Raw genomic sequence first — 24579 nt, 5'->3', positions numbered from 1 at the left:
GCGGCAAATTCCGATCCAGTGCGCGGCGACAGGGCGGATCGTAAGGTGAAACGTAGCGAAAGTTATCGTATGGCAAACAGTCCGATCATGTTCATTAAGAAATTCTCCGCGGGCAATCAAACGGAGAAGTCGTCCAAGATTTGCAGGACGCCCTCCGAGGAGCTGCAGGAGGAATTACTGAGGGAGAGGATCAACTATCCCGAGACGGTGTCTAGTCCGGAGCCGCGGGTCAATAACAACGTGACCTGCGACAACAATGTAACGGTACCTCTTCAAACGGTGCCAACTAGTCCTAGACCGAGGGCTTTGGACCTAGAACCGGCTAGAGTGCTCAAGTATTCTAGTAACGATACAGAAATCTGGTAAAGGATAACACGTTAGCAATTACAATTCGGCAATTTTTGCAATATCAATGCGAGATTAGTAATTTAACTATTTAGAGTTTATATTTCTATCTTAACGAAGTCAGTCAGTTTCATAAAGATTTTGCAGTTGTAGGCGCGATTAAGATACTTCCACTAAGTAGTCTATTAACAATATCAAAATCTAGTAGAGATCATTGCGTTAGTGTGCAATATTAGTTTTGCAATGCTGATATGAAGCGGGTGTGATGAGATAATGCGTGCGACTATATCAAGTTCTGACATAAGTCGGGTCGCGCTTAGAAAAACAAACGGATGATAGCTTACGTTTAGTCGAGAGTAATCATTACTCACTTCGAGAGTATGATAACGTGTGATAATATGTCTTATAATATGATTAAATGCACCGAGTACATCTGCATTATGATACTTTTTGGAATCGACTTTTTGAGAATAATTCCAAGTGCAATTGATAATTACGTAATAGTTACTCAATGAGAATGTCCCATTTTATATTTACAAGATATTATAAACAAATTGTTTTGAGAATTATTTTACAATTAAATTGCACTTCCACATAATTTTATTTCTAAAAAAAGTCAAAATAAAAAAAATCATGATAGAATATAAATTTCTTTTTACACATAGCAAAAGTTTCACTACTTTGAAAACTAATATTTTTATTTCTAAAGGAAGAAAAAATTTCATACTCTTTACTATTATAAAAAGAATAATCCGAAGAAGAAATTAAAATGGCATATAATTTTGTAAGCCTGAAAATAGAATATCGCAAGCTTTTTTACAGTAATCATCGCAATATCTTGAAAATCGGCATTTTTGCTGTCAAAGGTTCGGCGCGATAACTCTGCAGAGAATTATTTCGATGCGTTGAGACTTTGATATCTCGAGTTTATTAAATAACGGAAAGATCATGGCGTAAAATAGATCATCGGCAAATGAGCGAGAATCATCAAGGTCTAATCAGATATAATTGGAGCGAGAAGTCGCGGGGGAGATATCAGCGTCGCGGGTTGCAGCGCGTTATGCAAAGCGGCGTCGTCGGATCGAGGTAGCGTCACTTTCACAAATTTATGGGACCAACGAACGTTTGACAACGGTCACAAAAGCGAGATTGGCCGATCTTTTTTCGTGCGCAAACAAAGATGCAGACGGAGAAATACGCATACCGGTCACGTTTTCCCTTATCTGACACTCGTGTCCGATCTTTCCAGCTGCGTGTCGGCCGACGATCCCCGCGGTGCATTTAATACTTATGAGGAGATAAATCTCAAGTTTTATCATCAAATGACAGTCCTTGTGTGTGGAATATTTTAGAATCCATTAGTTTTATCTATAAGAAGAAAGAACGCATTTGAAAACAGTTGATTAATGGGATGACTGGCAATGACTAATTTTTGCATTTTTTTGCTGAATAAATTGTCCTCAAACATTTCATTTTTCATATTGATTTTTGTCAAAGAGAATTTGAAAATTTCATTTATAATTACCATTTATAATATAATTATGTATGTGAGTGTATATACAAAAAAAAAAAAATTATTATTGAATCAACAATTCTCGTATACAAGTAAGAATATAAAATCTTGAAAGAATTTCATAATCTTAAATTTTGTCTACAGACATAACTTGTTTTTATGACGAAACAAAATTTTCCACATAAGAAATCTTAATATAAGCTAGTTATGTCTATTTAAGATTATCAAATTCTTTCAAGAAGATTTTATACTCTTGCTTATATATGGCAATATGTTTATCGATTTGGCGATAGTTATGCGAGGAATTTTTAATCCAAAATTATAATTTTTGAATTATTGTAATCAGCGGGTAGTCCATACATTTTTCTATATTAAACAAAAAAAATCCAAACCCCTAATATGTGCCTAAAATTAATAAAAACAACTTTTACCTATATTTTTTAAATCGCGTCAAATATTATTTGTATTTTTCTTGAAACGGATTTTATGTGGGTTGGACGTTTCCTGCATAACTATGGCCATTTCATAATAATCTTTTTTTCTCTGTAAAATATCAAGTTATTACATACATTGTTTTACGATACATTTGACAAACTCGAATCATGCATAAAAGATTTACATTTGTATTAATAGATATTTCATTTTTTTATTCAGACCAATCATGTGCGTAAACTCAAATTATTTTGTTTAAAATGAAGGAAATTAGCATTAGTAGCCTTTTTGAAGATTGGTAAATTATAAATTAAAGAACTAATCGTACTAGACTGGACTAATTCATTAAACTTTCATTCACGTTACATTCATTTTATCCAAATTAAATAAAACCGTATTAAATCGCTAAACGTCCTAAACTTTCTTCGATCGGAGGGGAAGACAGGAAATTATCACGCTGGGGTGGCGAGTCGGCAATCTTCCGCTTTAGTAATTCGCTGGAAAACTCCCACGAAGCTCTCAATTAAAGACTCACTTTGTTAACCCTTATCAGCATCATTAGCCGCTGGCTCAATAAGCAACGCGAATTGCATCAGCGTGATGTTTATCCCGACATGATAATGGCCGGGGTGTCGATAAACAAAAATCCCCACTGCGAGGATTGAAATACTTTCGTGCGCGTCCCGGCGCTTTCAGTGCACTCCGATCCGAACGAACGAATCGCGGGATCGTTCGTCGTTCGTCCGCAAGGTACACACTCTTTCCTCCTTCAATCCGGTCGGAAGTCGCGACTCTAAGTCCCGATTAACAAAATGCAGTGCTGCAGGAAATCAGCTTGTATTTTTGCGAGCACGCGGAGTCGCGACTCTTTAAATCATAGTCGCGTCTAATCACGATCCGATCACGTTCTCCCGAGATCTCGTCGGTTTCGTGACTCGTGATCAATCTTCCGTGATTGCTACTCGTCCGTAAATGTACGACTCATCGAGCTGCCAGTTCAAGAAAATCACTTTCGGACGAAGGCCGGTTTTTCTGTTTCCGAAAGGTCTTCGTAAGTCTCGTATGTCAGTCGGATGACTCGCCGCAGAACGAAATCGAGTTTTTTAGCCTGGCTCGACGATAAAACGTTATCGGTATAAAAACGGGGAGGAAATCTTGTCGCTAGACAGACAGTCGCCGGGGCAATACTACTGATAGACGGAGCAGCGCGGTCGTAAGTCGATTCACGATTCCCGGCTCGATCAGTCGCCGCGCCGCGGCAATACTTCAACATGCTGGCGAGACATCTCCTCTTCATCGCGACTAGGAGACCCCGTAAGTTGAATATCATAAAAGTCATCGTCGCATCGCTTCGTAATCGTTGAGCCTACAATCCCACGCCTGCATCCTTATAATTGCAAGCTGCATCCTTGCAAGTTATGGGTTTAACGTAAATTCTAATGTTTAATTCTAATTTCTATCAATGTGGATTAACTTTGATCTTCGTTAAACTTATTCTTTCTACTTTTCTAGTCCTAAAAACTAGAACAAAATAAGGAGTAAGTCAAACCAAAATTAAATTAATTAATTTACATTGATAAAAACAGACATGAGTCGTCTGCTGTCATTAGTTATCTTAAAACTTTTTTTATATTTAAAATAATGTAAGTATAATATATCACTTTTTTATATGTATATTATTTTGACAAACTCAGATTGTATATATTATACGTGCGTGAAAGATTTACATTTGAATTAGATATAAAAGAACTTAAGAATTTATTTTTGAATAATGAATTTATCCTCATTTTTATATTTAATTTTATCACATTTTTATTTTTTTTTTTACCTTTTTTATTTATTATACAAAAAAAAACTTAGTCAAATTACATTATTATAGCATATTGATTAGAAATTGCTATCATAGAAAAAGATGATGTTTACGAATGCACTTCTAATATTTTTATCAACTTTCACTTATATCAATTCGATCGTGCTTTAAGCTGCGTATCGTTTGACACACAAATTCGTGTCCTCTAAACCTGAACTTTCCTTGATGATAGTTTCAGTTGATCATTGTTAGAAGAAGGAAACGTTATCGTGTATATATGTGTTGTATATGTTTGCTTCATGCTTGATTTTTTTTTTTCGGATTAATCTTGGAACCAAAATATTTTGTATCAGTATGTGTGATATTCGAGAAAATATATTTATATCCATTACCTAAACTGATAATTTTAATTTACAAAAAATATATTCATTGATATATAAATCATTTAATTGAATTTTTATTTTTAAATATAAAATATTTTAAACAAAATAAATTGAAATACGAATATTTCTGAATATTCGATAAAATAACGTTCTTTAAGATTTCAAAATAGAATTTACGTAATTTGCGTCAATATCTCATAATAATTATTAATTGTTGGATACGTTCTCGTACATATCGACGAATAAATTTTATTGTATTATTCATTACTTCACCAATTTATTTATTTTTTCTTATGCAAAAGAAAATTGAGTCATTTTCTGGCAACAAATCAAGTGTTTTTCCGTTCTTGTTTGTCTTGTCGATGCATCTTTAATTCTCATTAAACATTCCGTGGAGTACAAATGGGCAAATAGAACGCTAATTTGTCTGTCAAGTCCATGACTATATCAGTGACATCACTGGTGGAGAATATTAAACGTCGGCATCGCGTGAGTGACCACGCGCCGTTATCGGTATTGCAAAACTAGCGCACGATTACAAAGAAGTTCTATACGGAGAGAGAAAGAGAGAGAGAGAGAGAGAGAGAGTGGAAAGAAGGAGAAGAAATTCAGTGGAAAGTACCGTAAATACATAAACATAAGAATAAAAAAATAAGAGAGTGATGAAGAGGTCGATCCTCTGCTCTGGTATTTTATCCATCGCAACAGTCCCGGCTTGACGAACGGATGCACAACGGCGATTCGCGTGTGCGCTTATCTCGGAGAGCGGACTTTTATCGGCCCGCGTAACCGTGCACCGGCCCGATCTCCCGCGAACTGTGTAAACAATAATATTAACATTGATTGACAACAACGCGTAGATACATGTGCATGGAGCGAGATAGAAAAAACAATATAAAGATAATCGAAGTGTCCTGGACGACCTGCGATGTCTCTGATGGAGACCTTGGAGCGGACGATACTGTTGCGTAAAATCGTAACCGAAATTCGATAACGATTGGATATATCGCAGATAATTTGGCGTTGTTACCAAAACAGTTGACGTAAGAGCGAGAGAGATAGAGAGAGAAAGAGAGAAATGCGGACGGAGCACGTGTAAATCTCGTCGTCGAATTTAATACCATCGCGGTAGATAACTTTTATCTCGCTGATTTACAATTATTTTGAGACGCACAGTATACAACGTAGACGCTTAAGTTGTGAGACGTAGTAAGAACAGAGATCCGTCCAATTTAGGTGTGCAAAGAAATCGCGTCGATGCGATGCAATAGGTATAATAAATCGTTGCGAAATCGGCTGTATGAGACGGCCTGTAATCGCGGTTCTTACATTACTTATGTTAAGAACAAACGTAAATTAGAAATACGCAAGATATTAAGCTCAAATATAATTTATGTAAGTAGCTGTTTTACGCCGAAAGTATTATGTTAATCCATGCCCACTTGTATAATCGCACACGTATGGCCAGTGACAAAGAGACGTACATAATTTAATTACGTTGCTGTCGATCTTTGAATTTTCCATTTGGAACGAGCGCTTAAGTCATCTTATCGAGGAGCAACGCGTGTCTTTATATAGCCAGTTTTTAAACGTGGCCAATCTGTCACATATTTATAGCAATGATATTTATTACCAGGATACTCTCGTGAGTAATTATACCAAATTGCGTTTGCTACCGATAATATCCGTATTTTATTAACCTAACAAACGAAAATGAATTGAAATGAAAGTGAATTCATTTCGACATTTCCGAATTTGCGCTGCAGATCTTTCGAATTCATTTGAATCCAAAAATAATATAATATTGATATGAATACATCTGAATTCAACATGATGAATAGCTCATTTCGTATTTCGTTTCATTAAAATCCAAACATAACATATTATTTATATGTAATGCATGAATCCATCGGAATTTAAAATAATGAATAGCACATTTCGTATTTTAATCCACTTGAGTTCATTTGAATCCAAAAAGACCCCTGGACTCTGAAGCGCAAACTCGGATAAATAAAAATGACCCTATAAGTACAATATCCCTAAAATATTATACGAATATTATTAAAAATTAAAACAATATTAAAATAATATTCCGAGAATATGTTGTAATATTTTTTAATATTATAGAAATATTGTATTATTGTTATATGTTTGCTTTATATAATATTCATTGTATATTATTTCTGTGGAATATTATGAAAATGTACAAATATTATTTTTGTTAACAAATTAATGTGAATTATTATCCATAAAATATTCATAAACTTTATAATTATTAAATTAAAATATAAAATATTTTCAATGATTTAAAATAGTGAAGTAAATAATATTCATATAATATTATCATGAGTGGACATATAATTACTTTTAATTAATATTAAATAATATTTCAAGATATATTATTTAATATTAAATAATATTGTAGCGCTCATTGGGCAATTTTTTATTCATTCGCATTTATTTTCGTTTGCTGGGAATGTCACTACACATTTTATGCATACGTAAGAATACTTTTGCTGCGTCGTTAGAGACAGTGATGATTTGTGATTGTGACGATTTTCACGAGGCGAGGTTGACGAGCCTGTTGCTATGATGATTTACGCAATTTCTGTGACTGTTTCTTGCGACGCAATATAAATATCGCATACCGTGAAAATAAATCCAGATGATAAAAAGAACAGGAGAGGATTAGTCATAGCTTATAAAACTACTATCTGCTCACGATAAATGCGTAATTCGTCGTCGCTCGCTCTTTATTTCGCGTTTGTGAGCGAGATAAATCGAGAATGAGGGTAGAAAGTGATCCCGTGACGTACGAGAGTGATTTCTTTCACGTTGATAGGAATAAGAGAAAAACGTGTTTTCCATAATACACACGCATTTAAACGTAGTAACGTGGTTATGATATCCTCAATTTCCCTTTGTGTTCCACTCGCGATTGATTGACAAGTAACGCGTTACATGAAGTCAAGTTATTGACTTCCATCTGCATATTAATAATACAAGAATCATGTTATTGTATTTAAGTTACCTTAACACTTTGCTGATTATCTCGCTTATATTATTGTAATTGGAAATTTCCGTGGAATTTAAAAGAAGAGAATCTCTATTATAATTATTTTTAAACTTTAGATATAAATTTATTGTTGTTAACCTAAAAATTATATTTAAATATTATTTTATCTATACTTTGACCTGAAATGTAATTGATTTAAGACTTTGTAGTTTAACCATACAAAATTAACTCCGTCCTCTGGTCGGAAAGGTGTTAAGATTTCTCACTGACTGATCATTGTTAAATATTCTATAAACAGCCGTCATCTTCCATAATCGAGATAACGGCCGTTCATGTTCCGGCATGCTTGTGAAATCCTCGTAAATGTGCCTTAACTTGCCGTGTCGCATGTTTGCTCGAGATGCGTGCTCGCCTCTCGTTGTAAGGAGCGTCTATTACTGACTAACAAGGACTAACTGTGGGTGCATAGAACCCCGTAGCTGCAATCAGGGTGATACTGTATTTTGCGTTTGTGCGTTTTCTGCGATTATAATATATGTAAAAAAAATATACACACGCATATTAAAATTCGGAAATTACAAAATCAAGAGTAGCATTTTTCAATTATAACGTTTAAAGATTTACATGCGTGTTTCAAACCTTTTTTACATAAATACTTAAACATTTATAATTAAAAAGCAAAGCCTTAAGCTAGAGATGTGCGAACAGTTCGATTTCGCATCGAATCGAATCCATTTCGACTCGAGTTGTTTTCGAATCTGAAAGATGTGAATTCGAATAGTTTGAGAATTTCGAATTATCGATGATTCGAATCGATTTTGAATCAATCGCCCACTTTGAATATTTCATTTATACATGACCAATCTTATTAACGTGAACTTCAAAAACTTTGAGGTTTCTACATCTTATAAATTATTCAAAAATTTGTGTACACGATAGACAACCATTTTCGCAAATTTGTTTAAATTTATAAATTTATATTGTTTGTTTTTATAGAATTTAGAACAAAATTTGAAATTGCTCCATTATATTTTCCTAATAAAAATTCATTAAAGTACTATCACACTTTCATAGTAACATTATATGCTTATTTATTAGTATAATATTCTCACACTTTTATTGTTTATAATATCTATTATAAATTTTTATTTAGCACATTATTTTTTGTAATTATTTTCTAAACTATTTGCAATGAATTTTTTCGTCTTAAAAAAGATCTGTAACATTGAAAAATACTTCATTATCTTTAAATTAACATGTAATGTAAATCCGGCAAAATTGGATTCAAATTCGATATTTATATTCAAATTAAACAGCTTTGATTCGATTTGATTCGACGTGAAAATTTCATATTCAATTCGAACATGTTATTAAAGATTCAATTCGACCTCAAATGTTTGCTTCGCACACATAATGGCAATTTTATTATTTTTAATTTTAGAATCAATTATCATTTCTTAAATTTTCTTCCACCTGTTGCCAAATATCCTGTATATATATTTTTAATTTTATAAAATAAAATATTACTAAATTTTTGCCGCAATGCTATGTCAAACCAAGAAAATTGGTCTAATCTACAATAAAATGTTGATTAAAAAATCTACAATGTAAAGAATTGCATACTAGAGAAGACCAAACAAATTTCACGGAGGATTAACGTGTCTGAAACGATTACTCTCTTCACTGATGATATAATGCTGCTCTTGTAATAGGTATATATCGCGCCTGTAATATACGCGATAGTTATCACGTCGATTTCGCTAGCGTTTAGTTAGCGCGATAATATCGCGCGCGTATGCAACTTCGCGCCGCCTTCTGCTTACGGGATATAACGCGAGGTATAATAGCACACCAACCATAAAACAAGCCGCGTTAATTGAAATAGCGGGGGAACGGGATTCGAGTCGCACTTTGCGCACTTTCCTCACAGTATTACCCCGACACAGCAGTGTTGATTAATCAGCTTGCAACTAATATCGCGAGGACGTACTTACAACCTGGGCAGGGGAGCATGCACTATCAGCGTGTACTGTATATGTGTATATGTGTAGATCGTTAAGAAATTCATATGTTCCGCTGTAAGCAACGTTATTATATAGTCACGTATATGTACATTTTTTTTCTTGTACTTCCGCAATGTTGCGTTATCGCGACGCATCTTGCCTGTGTACATAAAAGTACAATATTACTATCGTCGATGTCATTTTAACAATTTAGGAATGTATGTGAATAGACGTCATTCTTTTTGGAAAGCACTTGCATTTTGTCATTTTTTTTTCTCTCTCTCTTTTCTGTATCATCTCATTTCACCCATGTACACATCATATGCACCTCTGAGATTGTAAATATTGCACCATCCTGAATTCCCGCCTGTTTTTTTTTTGCCTATTATTTTTCGTTTTATGTATTCTCCATATATGTGCCTACTGTATAGTTTTAGAAAAAATATGCACCTCACGCGCGTGTGGCACCCCGCACTAGTAACTCACCCACATATCATAGTTCCATGCTCCATGTACCTCTGGTGAGTACGTTTTTTTTTAACTTCCTAGGTATTGCGCGTAAGTTTGATGTAAAGAGAGATGTAAATTTTTCTTTGTATATAATACTTTAATAATTCTTTCAACTTTTTAAAAATATGTATTAAGTTGTGTCTGCATGTATTTAATATTAAACATACATATATTAACATGTAGTTTTCAATGTTATTATTAATTATTTGACTTAATTTTATTGAATACTAAAATTTAATTTAATAATTTAGATAACTCATACTTAAATTGGCATCAGACTCGTGCGCTATTATGATTTTCTCACGTTTTGTTTATCGCATGCTTGTGTTTGTGATGCTTTTGCAACGTGATCGCTTTGCTTGAATTAATCACTCACAATTTTAATAATATAGAAATGTAAATACTTTTAACATATTAAGTCCATATGTATTACAGTATTTAACATGTAAAATTATAATCGTCAAAGTTGACACAATTTTTTTAATACAATTTCTAATCGCATATATTTCAAATAAAGCAACATAAGAAATAGTCGTATAATAAAATATATATCAATTATAACATATAGGCATGATTTAAATCTAACAGATCTTCAAGAAAATCATTTTGCGTGATCTTTTCGAGATTATTCAGTTTAAGACTTTTAGGACATAATAATTTTTATACTGTACTTTATCCAACTAAAAGAAAAATAATCATAATCGATTTAAGAGAAACATCTTATGCCCTATCCCATCACTTGTGAGAAATGTAAAGACGTCTTCTTAAATGTTACAGACAACACTTTACTGTCCATACCTCCGGAATCTATGCCGCCACAGGCGATCGTTCAACCGCCGCCCTACATCGCTCCACCAAAACCCGAGGATCGACATAAGTACCAAGAGATCCTAAAGGACACCCTGCCACCGAATCTACGAGCCTATCCCGAGAATGAGAAGCAATCGATCGCGCAAGATCGAAAGCAGGATATCTACGATCCTCGTAGAAACGTCCAACAATATGACAACCGCAAAAACATTTTTGATCAGCAGATGTCGAATTATGAGTATCAGCAACGAGTTTGCAATTATCAAACAGTACACATGTACAATGCGAGGAATCAGCAGCTCAATTCATCAGCCAGAGATATCAATCAACAGCAGTTCTACACCCTACCGACAAGAAGACCTCAGCGAGAGATTGAACCGCCTCGTAGTGTCACGCCAGACATTACGAGAGGTTTGGGACGCGGTTCTCTTAACAGCATGCATATGCTGGCGAAACAAGGCCAGCAAAGAGTCACGATTGTGGAGAACGAGCAGGCTCGACACGTTTTTCACGTTGATGCGGAGAGAAGAAATTTGAAACAAGAAGAGACAAAAGGCAGATTTGTGCAGAGTCAATCTCAGTCAGTCGTGGATGTTAGAAATAGGTGAGGGATTGGAAGAATAATTAAAAAAGAGAAAGACGATTCTTTCTTTTTCTTCTAACTTTCAAACCCACGTTTTTAAATCATTTGCAAATTTTTACAGTAATATATTAAAATATTAAAAATTAATAATATTAATAGCATTATTAACAATGATATAACAATATCAAAAGTTAGATATCAATCATAGTTATTTAAATGTTTATATCTTTGTTATAAAAGACTGATTGAAAGAAAATATAGAAAACATTAATAATCTGATCTATCGCACCAGCGCTATAGTTGACCTTTAAACGATTCACTGTCTTGTACGCAGATTCGCAACGCCTTTAAATCAAGCTGCACTCGGCTATCGATTCTTCGCGTCTTCACCCGCCAACGATCCTCTTACAAGGTCTCCTAACGCGGACGTTCTAAGGAATAATCCAATTTCGCCGATTGGCCACAGTGGCTACGGTAACGGCTTCAAATCGTCCACTCCCACCAACCACCACGGACGATCGGTGCCAACCGTGGCGGAACGTCTAGCTCTGACCACCACCGGCAATAATTGCTCATCGCCGATACCAACGAGCAGTTCCTCAGGTAGAAGCACTCCCGTCCAGACCTCTTCCGGTAGAACGACGCCGACCAATCTGGTTCTGTCACCCACCAAAAGCACCATGTCCAACGAGGAGTTGTTTGCCGCGATTCACAAGTCCAAGAAGAAACTCAATATTAAGCTCAACGAAAACGACAGCGAAAATCTATCGCCATACGGGTCAATGAACTCCCTGGTGCAAACACCGGCCGGCACCAGGCATAGCTGGAGCCCCGAGTCTCAAAAAATAGAGGTAATTACCGAAAATCATCGATTCAAAGATGGATCATATCCTCAATTCTATTAGAGAAATCGTTTCCTCGTTAGTTATTAATTTATTTAATATCAAAGATAAACCGTATATTTATTTTAACATTAATTTTAAAATATTTCTGACCTTTCTAAAATCCTGTAATTTGATTTATGTTCGCTATAATTTATTTCTTCCGTTAATTCACCCTATCCATTCCAGATTCCGACTACAGTGCAGTCGCCCACGTCACGAATGGATTTCAAACGTTTGCTCCTTCAACAGAGTATAAAGGCCAATCCTATACGACTATCGGCGGCAGAACAACTGAAACTATCGCGCCAACAGTGCCAACAACAGCAACAGCCGTCGTCGCCGAACGCTCATCAGAGTCCCTTGGCGAAAGTCCTAAGTCCACGCTCGGCCTGGAGGTTTCAGACCCCGAGAACCGACGTTCTTTCATCTACCATAATCGAAGACACCGCGGCGGAGGAGAAGGCGATGAAACCCTCGCCGGAGAATACATCTCCCATTTCAAGACTGAATTCTAGACGGCAACTGGATCTTTGCATCGATTTACCAAATCACCTGCGTGTCATCAAATGCAACGACCTCACTGATAGACTAACGGCGAGCAAAACGTTTATGAACGAACTCAATCTCGATCCCGCAATCAAATCGTTAAATCAAAACAACCATGTCCAAGAATTAATTACAAGCACGCCAAATAATCTTACGCAAACCACATCACCCGCGAAAACCACGATAACCGACCAAGATACTTCGTTGCCTCGAAACGATATCGCCAGCACAGCGATACAGTATTCGAAAGGTACATTCGAATCTAAAAGTCAGGATGCCATAAGTGCTCTCGAGTCAAGGAGGATCAGCAACCAACTGGCGAGAGCCCAGTTCCTGGCCAGCACACCCACGAGCACCAATCCATCGCAAAATCTCTACTTCAGCAAGAGATTTAGAGCGCGATCGGAATCTCCGCGACACGCGGTGACACAAAATGTTGCACCACGCAGTCCGAGTGCTCCTACTCTTGAAACCGCTCTGTGATGATCCACGAATATGTCGATAATGAGGACAACGGCCTTGCACAAGAATTTAGCTCTTCATTATTGTGATGTACAATATGTATATTTGCTCTATTTAGCAAGATAGTTTAATAAGTCAAAATTTAATATATCAAATTACAATATTAAATTGTAGGTCAAGTATTTATACATACAAGAGTTTCTTAAATTAAAACTGATTTGTACATATATTATAAAAATATCAAGCAGTACTTTTATTATAACAGTAGACCTCATTTCTAAATTTTTTCTAAAATTTTTCTCGAAAAAAAAACTGACGCAACTAGAATTTTTTGATAATGCCATCTAGTACATTAATGAAGAGTTAATAGCAAGGACATCTGAATCTACTTAGCAATTCCGACGCGACCTATTTATTAACTATGACCTATTTAGGTTGACTTTTTTATCCTAATTACAGCAACTCGCATCTGCTAAGAGACAATAATTTATAAACGTGATACGGTAATAATGCAAAACTTAGTACCCAGTATTGCAAGACTTCTTGCATAAAGCAAATAATCAGCGCCAATAACGTCGTAATTACATTATGTTATATTTTGACGATTGAATGTAAAATTGATTTTACAGTACGTAACATTATATTACGTAATTTAAATCGCTCTGCTAAATCTCATATACGTAATTCAATCAAATAAGAAGCAATAAATAGAATATTCTCGACGCTAATAATCTCTCAATCGAGTGCCTATTTGATATAATTTTTATAAAGAAGCATTTTACGTGTGTACGACGCTATAAATTTAAGTCTCAAAATAAGATGCAATGCCGTAGATATCAATATATTGACGTATTAATAATGATGTACCCGATATTTTCTCATTCTTTGTGCTAAGCAAACGTTCTTCTAAACGGTGAAACGAAAGAAATCGATTTGATCTTTGTACGATCCCAAATATCTCAATGCTCACGATCAGATGTTCTTAAACTTTTTGAAACGAAACAGAGATCAGATGAGTACTATAATCTCATCTGCATATATTCTTAAACAAGAAATGCAGATGCATTATATTCTTAACGACAGTAATGCACAAGGTTTAATTCGCGAAACTCTACGATACGAAGAAACTAGGGATGAAGCTCCTTCGTAACTCTAATAAGAATTTTATCGTTACCTTTATTCAAATCGAGATATTATGCAGTATTTTATAACCACTTGGGCTATATAATATTAATTTATTCACGGGAGTTAAGAAGACCATATTAGTCGTCAAAAACCGCATCAAAATTAAGTACGATAAATTATAAATCGCTTATCATAGAAATTGATGAGTTGAGTGTAGAATTATTATTACGGTAAAAGTTCTCAAAATTGCTCGCGAGACAATCATTGTCAATATATTTTTGGACTATTAGACAACCGGTGATCTTTTCTATTTTATTTAAAACCCTGATGAAAAATTTTCTTAGAAGTTTTCACATAACTTTTCCAATTTTTATCTAAACATTGTTTTAAATTTTCATTTAAAAAACGCTATAATCCAATCCAATATAATGTACATATATATTGTTTCACTTCAAGAGAGATCATCATTATACTCAGAAGAAAATACTTTAAATACATTTGAAGATATGTATATTAAATTCTATAATTTTTATTATTTTATTTCCTTTTTTTCTGCTATTATATAAACGCAGATTTTTACCTTTTTAATTTATTTCTAATTTTTATCATAATTATGAGATGTAGATCATAATTTATTTATCCAGTTGTCACAAAATTTGTTTTTGACTTCTTTATAATGGAATAAAATTTTTTCACTGCAAATTTTTTGTGCGGGATTATTACGGAAAGTGAGAATTTCAATGGATTGTAATTATTGCATTTAACAATCAGCTACTTTACTACTTATTGTGAGGTACTCAGTATTCCAGAAATCTTTATAAAAATAAAATATAAAAAATTTTCTAAAAATATTATGAAAGTATAAGAATTTTTTTTCAATAGAGAAACGATGAAAAAATAAAGTCTAACTCAATACGCGATTTATCGTTTACCGTATGTGGTTCGTTATTAAGCATCAGCACTGAGTCGTTTGTCAACGACGCTAAATTGGAAGTTTAATCCTTCGTTGGATGCATGTAGTCTCACAGATTTATTAAATATATTTACGACGAATTAAAATCTTAGATATTTAAAAATATATTTACCATGAATCTGTGAGATCACATACGTCCGATGAAGGGTTAATCATTAAGAAATTAATTTATTTGTCGACTTCGACGACAAGGCAGCTTAACTCCCGCCTCAAGTTCGCTTCGGCGGACGTTGTACATAATCACGAATTACACGAGCAGCGTAATTGCAAATCGATTTTAAGTCTCGATCGCTTGCTAGTCTAGTCGGGGTAGAATTTAGTACGTATATATACGTGTTTTGGAGATTTTTCGAACGGAAAAGTGCCGTTAACCGCGTGCACAATCTATCATGTTGGATCGGTTTTGTACGATCGTCGAATGATGAATAACGAGAATATACAAATATATATATATATATATATATATATATATATATATATATATATATAATACATATATATGCGAGGAGGATAATGATATGTATAGCGTAATACAAGAGTTGCCTTAATTAAATTATTTTAAATTGCGTCGAGCGATCGTCGACGATGCGTTGATCGATTACTTACGATCGCGCAAAGGACGGAAGTAATTTTGCAAAATGTAATCCGTTAGATCTTAAGCTGGAAACGTATTTTGTACTTTGCTCAGAATAAATGGAAATATTTCATGAGAACTGATGAGTTTCCTTCTTCTCCTATATACTTTACGCATGTATGTATATAATATATTATAAAAAATTTGTCACTCACCGACCCGAAGCGCAACGAGTGGAGTTATTCAGTCACGAAGCTTCGATGATATTGTAACACACAAACATAAAATTTAAATTAAAAATGTGTTTAAAATAATATTTCAAAAATTAATTTTTATACACACATAAAACTTAAAATTCGATTTTTAATTAAATATTTAGTAATGTAATCAATATCCAAAAAATATCTTTACAAAGTTTAATTTATATAAAATTTTATATGATTCTTCTTTTTTTAAGTATTTAATTTATTGAGATAAAATTAAATAAAAAGGAAAAAGACTATTAATTTTATTTAAATAAAAAATTATATTTACCTCAAAGTTGCTCCGCTGAAGCCCAATGCCTTTACCAGATCTTTTTCTCCTCTCAGAACATCTGGGTTGTCAGGTCTTCTCCTCTTCCTTTTCTTGTTGCACACTCGTGAAAAACACTCGCGATAATATATTACAATCGCACGCGGACTAATTATTTACTAAAGTTTTAGTTTGATAACCTGAACGACACTGCCGAAGTAAAACACGCGATGCGACAAACCGGCTGCGGTTCGTTTATTTTCAATTATATCAACAACGAAAGTACGTTAGCTTTATACATGCAAAATGCAAAGAATGAGTTTGCTGAAACATATAAAAAATAAATTATAGATATAATTTTCTACTTTTAGAATACACACCTTCATGATAAATATATTAAAATTTTTTTATTTTTTTAAATTCAATCTTAATCGATTCGTCATTATTTGAATTATCTTGTTGACATATAAATCGAAAAAAATGGCTTTTGATTTACTTTAATCAGATAAATAGAATAAAAATTATAGCAATTAACGTAACATTATTTTATGAGTTGTACAGGTGTAAAGTCTGTTACGATGAGCTTTGTTGAAACTAAAAATTCTTTGTAACTCGTAAAATAATGTTCCATTTGCGACCGGATGACTTAAAAGTTGTTTCTAGCGCCAGATTATCGTTAATGAACTTGCTCTTTTTTCCCTGACCGCCCTGATTTGCAATGTCATTTTTATGTTATGGTGTGAGAACGACTGTCACTTGTGCAAATATAAATGCTGTGACACTCTTTGTGCTTATCTGCGTGGAATGTTTTATAGATTAGCAAGTTTCTAAACATAAAACGTTAAATAGGGTAACTTCCTTTCATTGCTAAAGCTCATGATTAAAAATTTCAATTTTATATGTCAAGTATGAAAAATCAAAATTTTAATTGAGAGCTTTAACAATAAAAGGAAGTTATTCTACTCAACGTTTTATGTTTAGAAACTTGGTAATCTATGAAAACTTCCATGCAGATAAGCACGAAGAGTGTCACAGCAAGATTTATATTTATAGAAGTGACAGTCGTTCTCAGCATAATATAAAAACGAAATTACAGACCAGTGAGATCAGGGAAGGAAGAGCAATTTTATTAACTATAATTCGGCACTAGAAACGGCTTTTAAGTCAACCGGTCGCAAACGGAACATTATTTTATGAGTTGTACAGGTGTAAAGTCTGTTACGATGAGTTTCATTGAAACTAAAAGTTCTTTGTAACTCGTAAAATAACGCTGCACATGCTAACTGATGATTTAAATATTATTTCTAGCGCCGGTTTTTGCTGCAACTTTGAGTTTCTTTTCTGAGGGGTTGAAATTGTTTTCCAATGATTATACACATTATCATTTATTTTAATGTTTATTATAGTTAAAGTATGTTATATAAATCTGACATATAAAATTACTTTTTAAGAAAATTTGAAAATTACGTGATATTTATTGAAGATTGTCCTCGGAAGATTGCTTCCTCTTCCTCTTCCTCTTGCGTGTTTGCTTTTCTACCATCTTCTTGCTGTATTAATTTGATTTATTATATTATGTATGTAAGAAGTTTGTTTTAATATATTATTTTTTTAATTATTCTGTGTGATTTCTGTGCTTAGGTCTAGTGTTTTCTTCTATCTGCACTAGCTGTGATGGCCCCGCGGCACCGTGTATAGCCGGCGACTGGTGTAGTCCCGCGGGCTCACCCGTTGTGGGAGTAGACATTTCTACTTTTACTACGAGCTTACCGCAGTCGCCGACTGTTCCCGGAGTCGCGGGATCAGCCGGTGATTGTAACAAAGCTCTTTCTTTTTGTTTGTACAATTCAATTTCTTGGCGTAACTTCAGAATTTCTGCCCTCATTGCGGCCACTACATATAGTTGACTTTCATCGATTTGCTGCAAAAATCTAAAAATATAAAAAATATTTTTATAATTTACAAACAAATAATTACAATAATATCTACGTATCAATCTGTACTTACTGGTTATCGTTGTCCGACATTTTAGAAAGTAAAGCAAAGTAAAGCGAAAGATTTTTCTCCACCACGCTTTCTTATAAAACAATTCGTCCACGAATCAAAGGAAACGATAATAGCGCCTCGCGAATGAACAGCGCGAGCAGAGAGGAACCTGAGAGCGGCCACGACGGCCTTTTTCCTATAACGCTTCGAAACTCCCGTACACTAGTGACGCACATCCATTCTGGTCAGAATAGGAACTACGTGTCACATCTATTTTGCAACTCGCCGTTAAAAACAGTGTGGATGTTAACACGGACAACAACCCACATCCATCTCTCGAGAAATGGATGTAAGTTGTTGTCCGTGCTAACATCCATTTTGCTGCAAATAAAATCTGACGCGTATCGCGTATGTTGCATCCAGAACAGGGGTCGAGAATGTGCACAAATGATTAATTACGTCTACTTTCGCGTAATTTTTTATTTATTATAGTCTGAATTATTTACATTAACATTGATATTAATACATATCAATACGTTTATGCCCATATTTTGCACAATTATATTTTTACTTAAAAAAGATGTTTAATAGTAACAGAGAGAATTTGGCTCTTTAATAAAGAAACATTTATTTTACGCAGTACTTAAAAAATAATTGTAATTAACATCGCATCATATGATGAAGAAGAAATAAATGTCTTTCCACGAATAAATATACCATCTTTTTATTTTTACATAATTCTTTATTATTTAAATGTCTTCAAATTATGCTTTTGAAAAAATTAGCTTTTTTAATTTTTTTAAATCTTGACGCAACTCTCTCTCTCTCTCTCACTCTTTCTCTCTTTCTCTTTTAACGTGATTGTCCTTTAATTGTTTAGGCCTTCAGTTAGAGAGAGAAAGCATCGCGGTGATAGACATGGAGCAAGCGGCGATGTTATCTCTATGCATTCCCTCCTCTTCACTCCCCTCTCGACCCATAACGTTTTTCGTGCTACGTTTAGGCCGTAAAATTCAGAAAGAGGATTTCGGACGATTTCTGCGCAGGGACGTAGAGAGAATAGAAAGCGCCCACTCTTTTTTTATTATGTTACAATGGCATATACATGCATACGCATGATTTACAAATGACACTACGCGCGATTAATATGGCACAATAAATAATAATAATAATAATAATAAAAATGTAATAAAAATCAATGAAATATATGGATACTTGAGTATTATTTTTATTCTCTAACTTACAAACGTGAAGATTATTGATCTGATTTTAATACAACTTTTCAACAGTTTTTACGAAATATCACGTAAAGATTAATCAAAACTTTACAAAAAAAATTAATAAAGAATTATATAATAATATACGATATAAGGTATTAAAGTGTTAATCAGTAAAGTAACGGATTTTAATCAAATTCTTCTCGATATTAATCGATAGCAATTGTGGAAATGATGAAAATGGGATGGCAATGGGATGGAAATATTGGAATGAATGCAATGATGTTAATGGAATGGCAATAATGGAAATGATGACAATGACAATATATATAGCCTGACGGCAATGACGGCAATGGTGGAAATGATGGCAATTATGACAATGTTCTCGATGTTAATGATGGCAATGGAATGGCAATATGGAAATAGAATCGCATAATGGAATGAATGCAATGATGGAAATGTTATCAAAAAGATGGCAATGATGGCAATAATAAAAATGGTGGCAATGTCGGCACTGGCGGCAATGGCGTAATAATAATGGCAATGATGAAAATGGGATGACAATGATGGCAACGATGGCAATAATGACAATGATGGAAAAGATGAAAAGTAGGCCATCCCATTGGATGGCAATGATGGAAAGAATGCAATTATGGAATGCGATTTCTCCAATATTTCTGTGTTCTGATAGCCCCCAGAAGAGTTCTAACTTTTATCATGATTGATCGAATCGCTAAAGTGAAAAACGAAAGATTTATATCAGTCAAAGTTCGAAATTTTGAGTAAAATTTGTTTTGCCATATTCTCCAATATTTCTGTGTTCTGATAGCCCCCAGAAGAGTTCTAACTTTTATCACGATTGATCGAATCGCTAAATTGAAAAACTAAAGACATATAGCAGTTAAAGTTTGAAATTTTTCAGTAAAATTTTTTTTGCCAATTTCTCCAATATTTCTGTGTTCTGATAGCCTCCAGAAGAGTTCTAACTTTTATCATGATGGATCGAATCGCTAAAGTGAAAAAAGAAAGACTTATATCAGACCAAAATTTTTGAGAAAAAATTTTTTTGCGAATTTCTCCAATATTTCTGTGTTCTGATAGCCGCCAGAAGTGTTCTAACTTTTATCATGATGGATCGAATCGCTAAAGTAAAAACGAAAGATTTATATCAGACCAAAATTTTTGAGAAAAATTTTTTTTGCGAATTTCTCCAATATTTCTGTGTTCTGATAGCCCCCAGAAGAGTTCTAACTTCTATCATGATGGATCGAATCGCTAAAGTAAAAGACGAAAGAGTTATATCAGTCAAAGTCCGAAATTTATTAGTAAAATTGGTTTTTTTGCGAATTTCTCCAATATCTCTGCGTTCTGATTGCCCACAGAAGAGATTTAACTTTTATCATGATGTATCGAATCGCTAAACTGAAAAAGGAAAGACTTATATCAGGCAAATTTCGAAATCTTTGAGTAAAATTTTTTTTGCGAATTTTTCCAATATCTCTGTGTTCTGATAGCCCGGAGAAGAGTTCTAACTTTTATCATAATGGATCGAATCGCTAAAGTGAAAGACGAAAGTGTTATATCAGTCAAAGTTCGAAAATTTTGAGGAAAATTTTTTTTGCGAATTTTTCCAATATCTCTGTGTTCTGATAGCCCACAGAAGAGATATAACTTTTATCATGATGTATCGAATCGCTGAACTGAAATAGGAAAGACTTATATCAGGCAAATTTCGAAAATTTTGACGAAAATTTTTTTTGCTTATTTCTCCAATATCTCTGTGTTCTGATAGCCCCGAGAAGAGTTATAACATTTATCATAATGGATCGAATCGCTAAAGTAAAAGACGAAAGAGTTATATAAGTCAAAGTTCGAAATGTTTTAGGAAAATTGGTTTTTTTGCGAATTTCTCCAATATCTCTGTGTTCTGATAGCCCACAGAAGAGATATAACTTTTATCATGATGTATGGAATCGCTGAACTGAAATAGGAAAGACTTATATCAGGCAAATTTCGAAAATTTTGACGAAAATTTTTTTTGCGAATTTCTTCAATATCTCTGTGATCTGATAGCCCCGAGAAGAGTTATAACATTTATCATAATGGATCGAATCGCTAAAGTAAAAGACGTAAGAGTTATATCAGTCAAAGTTCGAAATGTTTTAGGAAAATTGGTTTTTTTGCGAATTTCTCCAATATCTCTGTGTTCTGATAGCCCACAGAAGAGATATAACTTTTATCATGATGTATCGAATCGCTGAACTGAAATAGGAAAGACTTATATCAGGCAAATTTCGAAAATTTTGAGGAAAATTTTTTTGCTTATTTCTCCAATATCTCTGTGTTCTGATAGCCCCGAGAAGAGTTATAACATTTATCATAATGGATCGAATCGCTAAAGTGAAAGACGAAAGAGTTATATCAGTCAAAGTTCGAAATTTTTTAGTAAAATTGGTTTTGTTGCGAATTTCTCCAATATCTCTGTGTTCTGATAGCCCACAGAAGAGATATAACTTTTATCATGATGTATCGAATCGCTGAACTGAAATAGGAAAGACTTATATCAGGCAAATTTCGAAAATTTTGACGAAAATTTTTTTTGCGAATTTCTTCAATATCTCTGTGATCTGATAGCCCCGAGAAGAGTTATAACATTTATAATAATGGATCGAATCGCTAAAGTAAAAGACGAAAGAGTTATATCAGTCAAAGTTCGAAATGTTTTAGGAAAATTGGTTTTTTTGCGAATTTCTCCAATATCTCTGTGTTCTGATAGCCCACAGAAGAGATATAACTTTTATCATGATGTATCGAATCGCTGAACTGAAATAGGAAAGACTTATATCAGGCAAATTTAGAAAATTTTGACGAAAATTTTTTTTGCGAATTTCTTCAATATCTCTGTGATCTGATAGCCCCGAGAAGAGTTATAACATTTATCATAATGGATCGAATCGCTAAAGTAAAAGACGAAAGAGTTATATCAGTCAAAGTTCGAAATGTTTTAGGAAAATTGGTTTTTTTGCGAATTTCTCCAATATCTCTGTGTTCTGATAGCCCACAGAAGAGATATAACTTTTATCATGATGTATCGAATCGCTGAACTGAAATAGGAAAGACTTATATCAGGCAAATTTCGAAAATTTTGACGAAAATTTTTTTTGCTTATTTCTCCAATATCTCTGTGTTCTGATAGCCCCGAGAAGAGTTATAACATTTATCATAATGGATCGAATCGCTAAAGTAAAAGACGAAAGTGTTATATCAGTCAAAGTTCGAAATGTTTTAGGAAAATTGGTTTTTTTGCGAATTTCTCCAATATCTCTGTGTTCTGATAGCCCACAGAAGAGATATAACTTTTATCATGATGTATCGAATCGCTGAACTGAAATAGGAAAGACTTATATCAGGCAAATTTCGAAAATTTTGACGAAAACTTTTTTTGCGAATTTCTTCAATATCTCTGTGATCTGATAGCCCCGAAAAGAGTTATAACATTTATCATAATGGATCGAATCGCTAAAGTAAAAGACGAAAGAGTTATATCAGTCAAAGTTCGAAATGTTTTAGGAAAATTGGTTTTTTTGCGAATTTCTCCAATATCTCTGTGTTCTGATAGCCCACAGAAGAGATATAACTTTTATCATGATGTATCGAATCGCTGAACTGAAATAGGAAAGACTTATATCAGGCAAATTTCGAAAATTTTGACGAAAATTTTTTTTGCGAATTTCTTCAATATCTCTGTGATCTGATAGCCCCGAGAAGAGTTATAACATTTATCATAATGGATCGAATCGCTAAAGTAAAAGACGAAAGAGTTATATCAGTCAAAGTTCGAATTGTTTTAGGAAAATTGGTTTTTTTGCGAATTTCTCCAATATCTCTGTGTTCTGATAGCCCACAGAAGAGATATAACTTTTATCATGATGTATCGAATCGCTGAACTGAAATAGGAAAGACTTATATCAGGCAAATTCCGAAAATTTTGAGGAAAATTTTTTTGCTTATGTCTCCAATATCTCTGTGTTCTGATAGCCCCGAGAAGAGTTATAACATTTAACATAATGGATCGAATCGCTAAAGTAAAAGACGAAATAGTTATATCAGTCAAAGTTCGAAATGTTTTAGGAAAATTGGTTTTTTTGCGAATTTCTCCAATATCTCTGTGTTCTGATAGCCCACAGAAGACATAGAACTTTTATCATGATGTATCGAATCGCTGAACTGAAATAGGAAAGACTTATATCAGGCAAATTTCGACAATTTTGAGGAAAATTTTTTTGCTTGTGTCTCCAATATCTCTGTGTTCTGATAGCCCCGAGAAGAGTTATAACATTTATCACAATGGATCGAATCGCTAAAGTAAAAGACGAAAGAGTTATATCAGTCAAAGTTCGAAATGTTTTAGGAAAATTGGTTATTTTGCGAATTTCTCCAATATCTCTGTGTTCTGATAGCCCACAGAAGAGATATAACTTTTATCATGATGTATCGAATCGCTGAACTGAAATAGGAAAGACATATCAGGCAAATTTCGAAAATTTTGACGAAAATTTTTTTTGCTTATTTCTCCAATATCTCTGTGTTCTGATAGCCCCGAGAAGAGTTATAACATTTATCATAATGGATCGAATCGCTAAAGTAAAAGGCGAAAGAGTTATATCAGTCAAAGTTCGAAATGTTTTAGGAAAATTGGTTTTTTTGCGAATTTCTCCAATATCTCTGTGCTCTGATAGCCCACAGAAGAGATATAACTTTTATCATGATGTATCGAATCGCTGAACTGAAATAGGAAAGACTTATATCAGGCAAATTTCGAAAATTTTGACGAAAATTTTTTTTGCGAATTTCTTCAATATCTCTGTGATCTGATAGCCCCGAGAAGATTTAT

The 24579-nt window shown here is 33.8% G+C and overlaps 2 protein-coding genes across 2 annotated transcripts in view; one reads left to right on the top strand and one right to left on the bottom strand.

Moving 5' to 3' along the window:
- Positions 1–16108, top strand: part of LOC105196027 — a 99503-nt gene extending 83395 nt beyond the window's left edge. Inside the window, exons 9-11 of the mRNA XM_011161746.3 lie at positions 10790–11426; positions 11740–12256; positions 12476–16108. Of these exons, the coding sequence (XP_011160048.1) occupies positions 10790–11426; positions 11740–12256; positions 12476–13318 (1997 nt within the window). The 3' untranslated portion in view covers positions 13319–16108. The remainder of the gene's footprint in view (positions 1–10789; positions 11427–11739; positions 12257–12475) is intronic.
- Positions 16109–17728: 1620 nt separating this feature from the next.
- LOC105196028 lies at positions 17729–18656 on the bottom strand. Its single transcript, XM_039456057.1, has 2 exons — positions 18490–18656; positions 17729–18413 (listed from the first exon to the last, which is right to left on the bottom strand). Exons 1-2 carry the CDS (start codon positions 18507–18509, stop codon positions 18098–18100), a joined length of 336 nt encoding a protein of 111 aa, XP_039311991.1. The 5' UTR covers positions 18510–18656; the 3' UTR covers positions 17729–18097.
- Positions 18657–24579: the final 5923 nt, after the last annotated feature.

The sequence above is a fragment of the Solenopsis invicta genome, chromosome 12 (genome assembly GCF_016802725.1).
Source record: "Solenopsis invicta isolate M01_SB chromosome 12, UNIL_Sinv_3.0, whole genome shotgun sequence".
In the NCBI taxonomy this organism is placed as follows: Eukaryota; Metazoa; Arthropoda; class Insecta; order Hymenoptera; family Formicidae; genus Solenopsis; species Solenopsis invicta.
Note: the sequence above shows the minus strand (reverse complement) of the source record. Positions and strands in the feature narration are given on the sequence as shown.

What these genes read in the sequence shown, in the direction of transcription:
- LOC105196028 (XM_039456057.1), bottom strand. Translation starts at nt 18,509, where the DNA reads ATGTCGGACAACGATAACCA. An exon ending in ATGTCGGACAACGATAACCA is followed by an intron (nt 18,414 to 18,489) that starts GTAAGTACAGAT and finishes TTATATTTTTAG; the next exon opens with ATTTTTGCAGCAAATCGATG.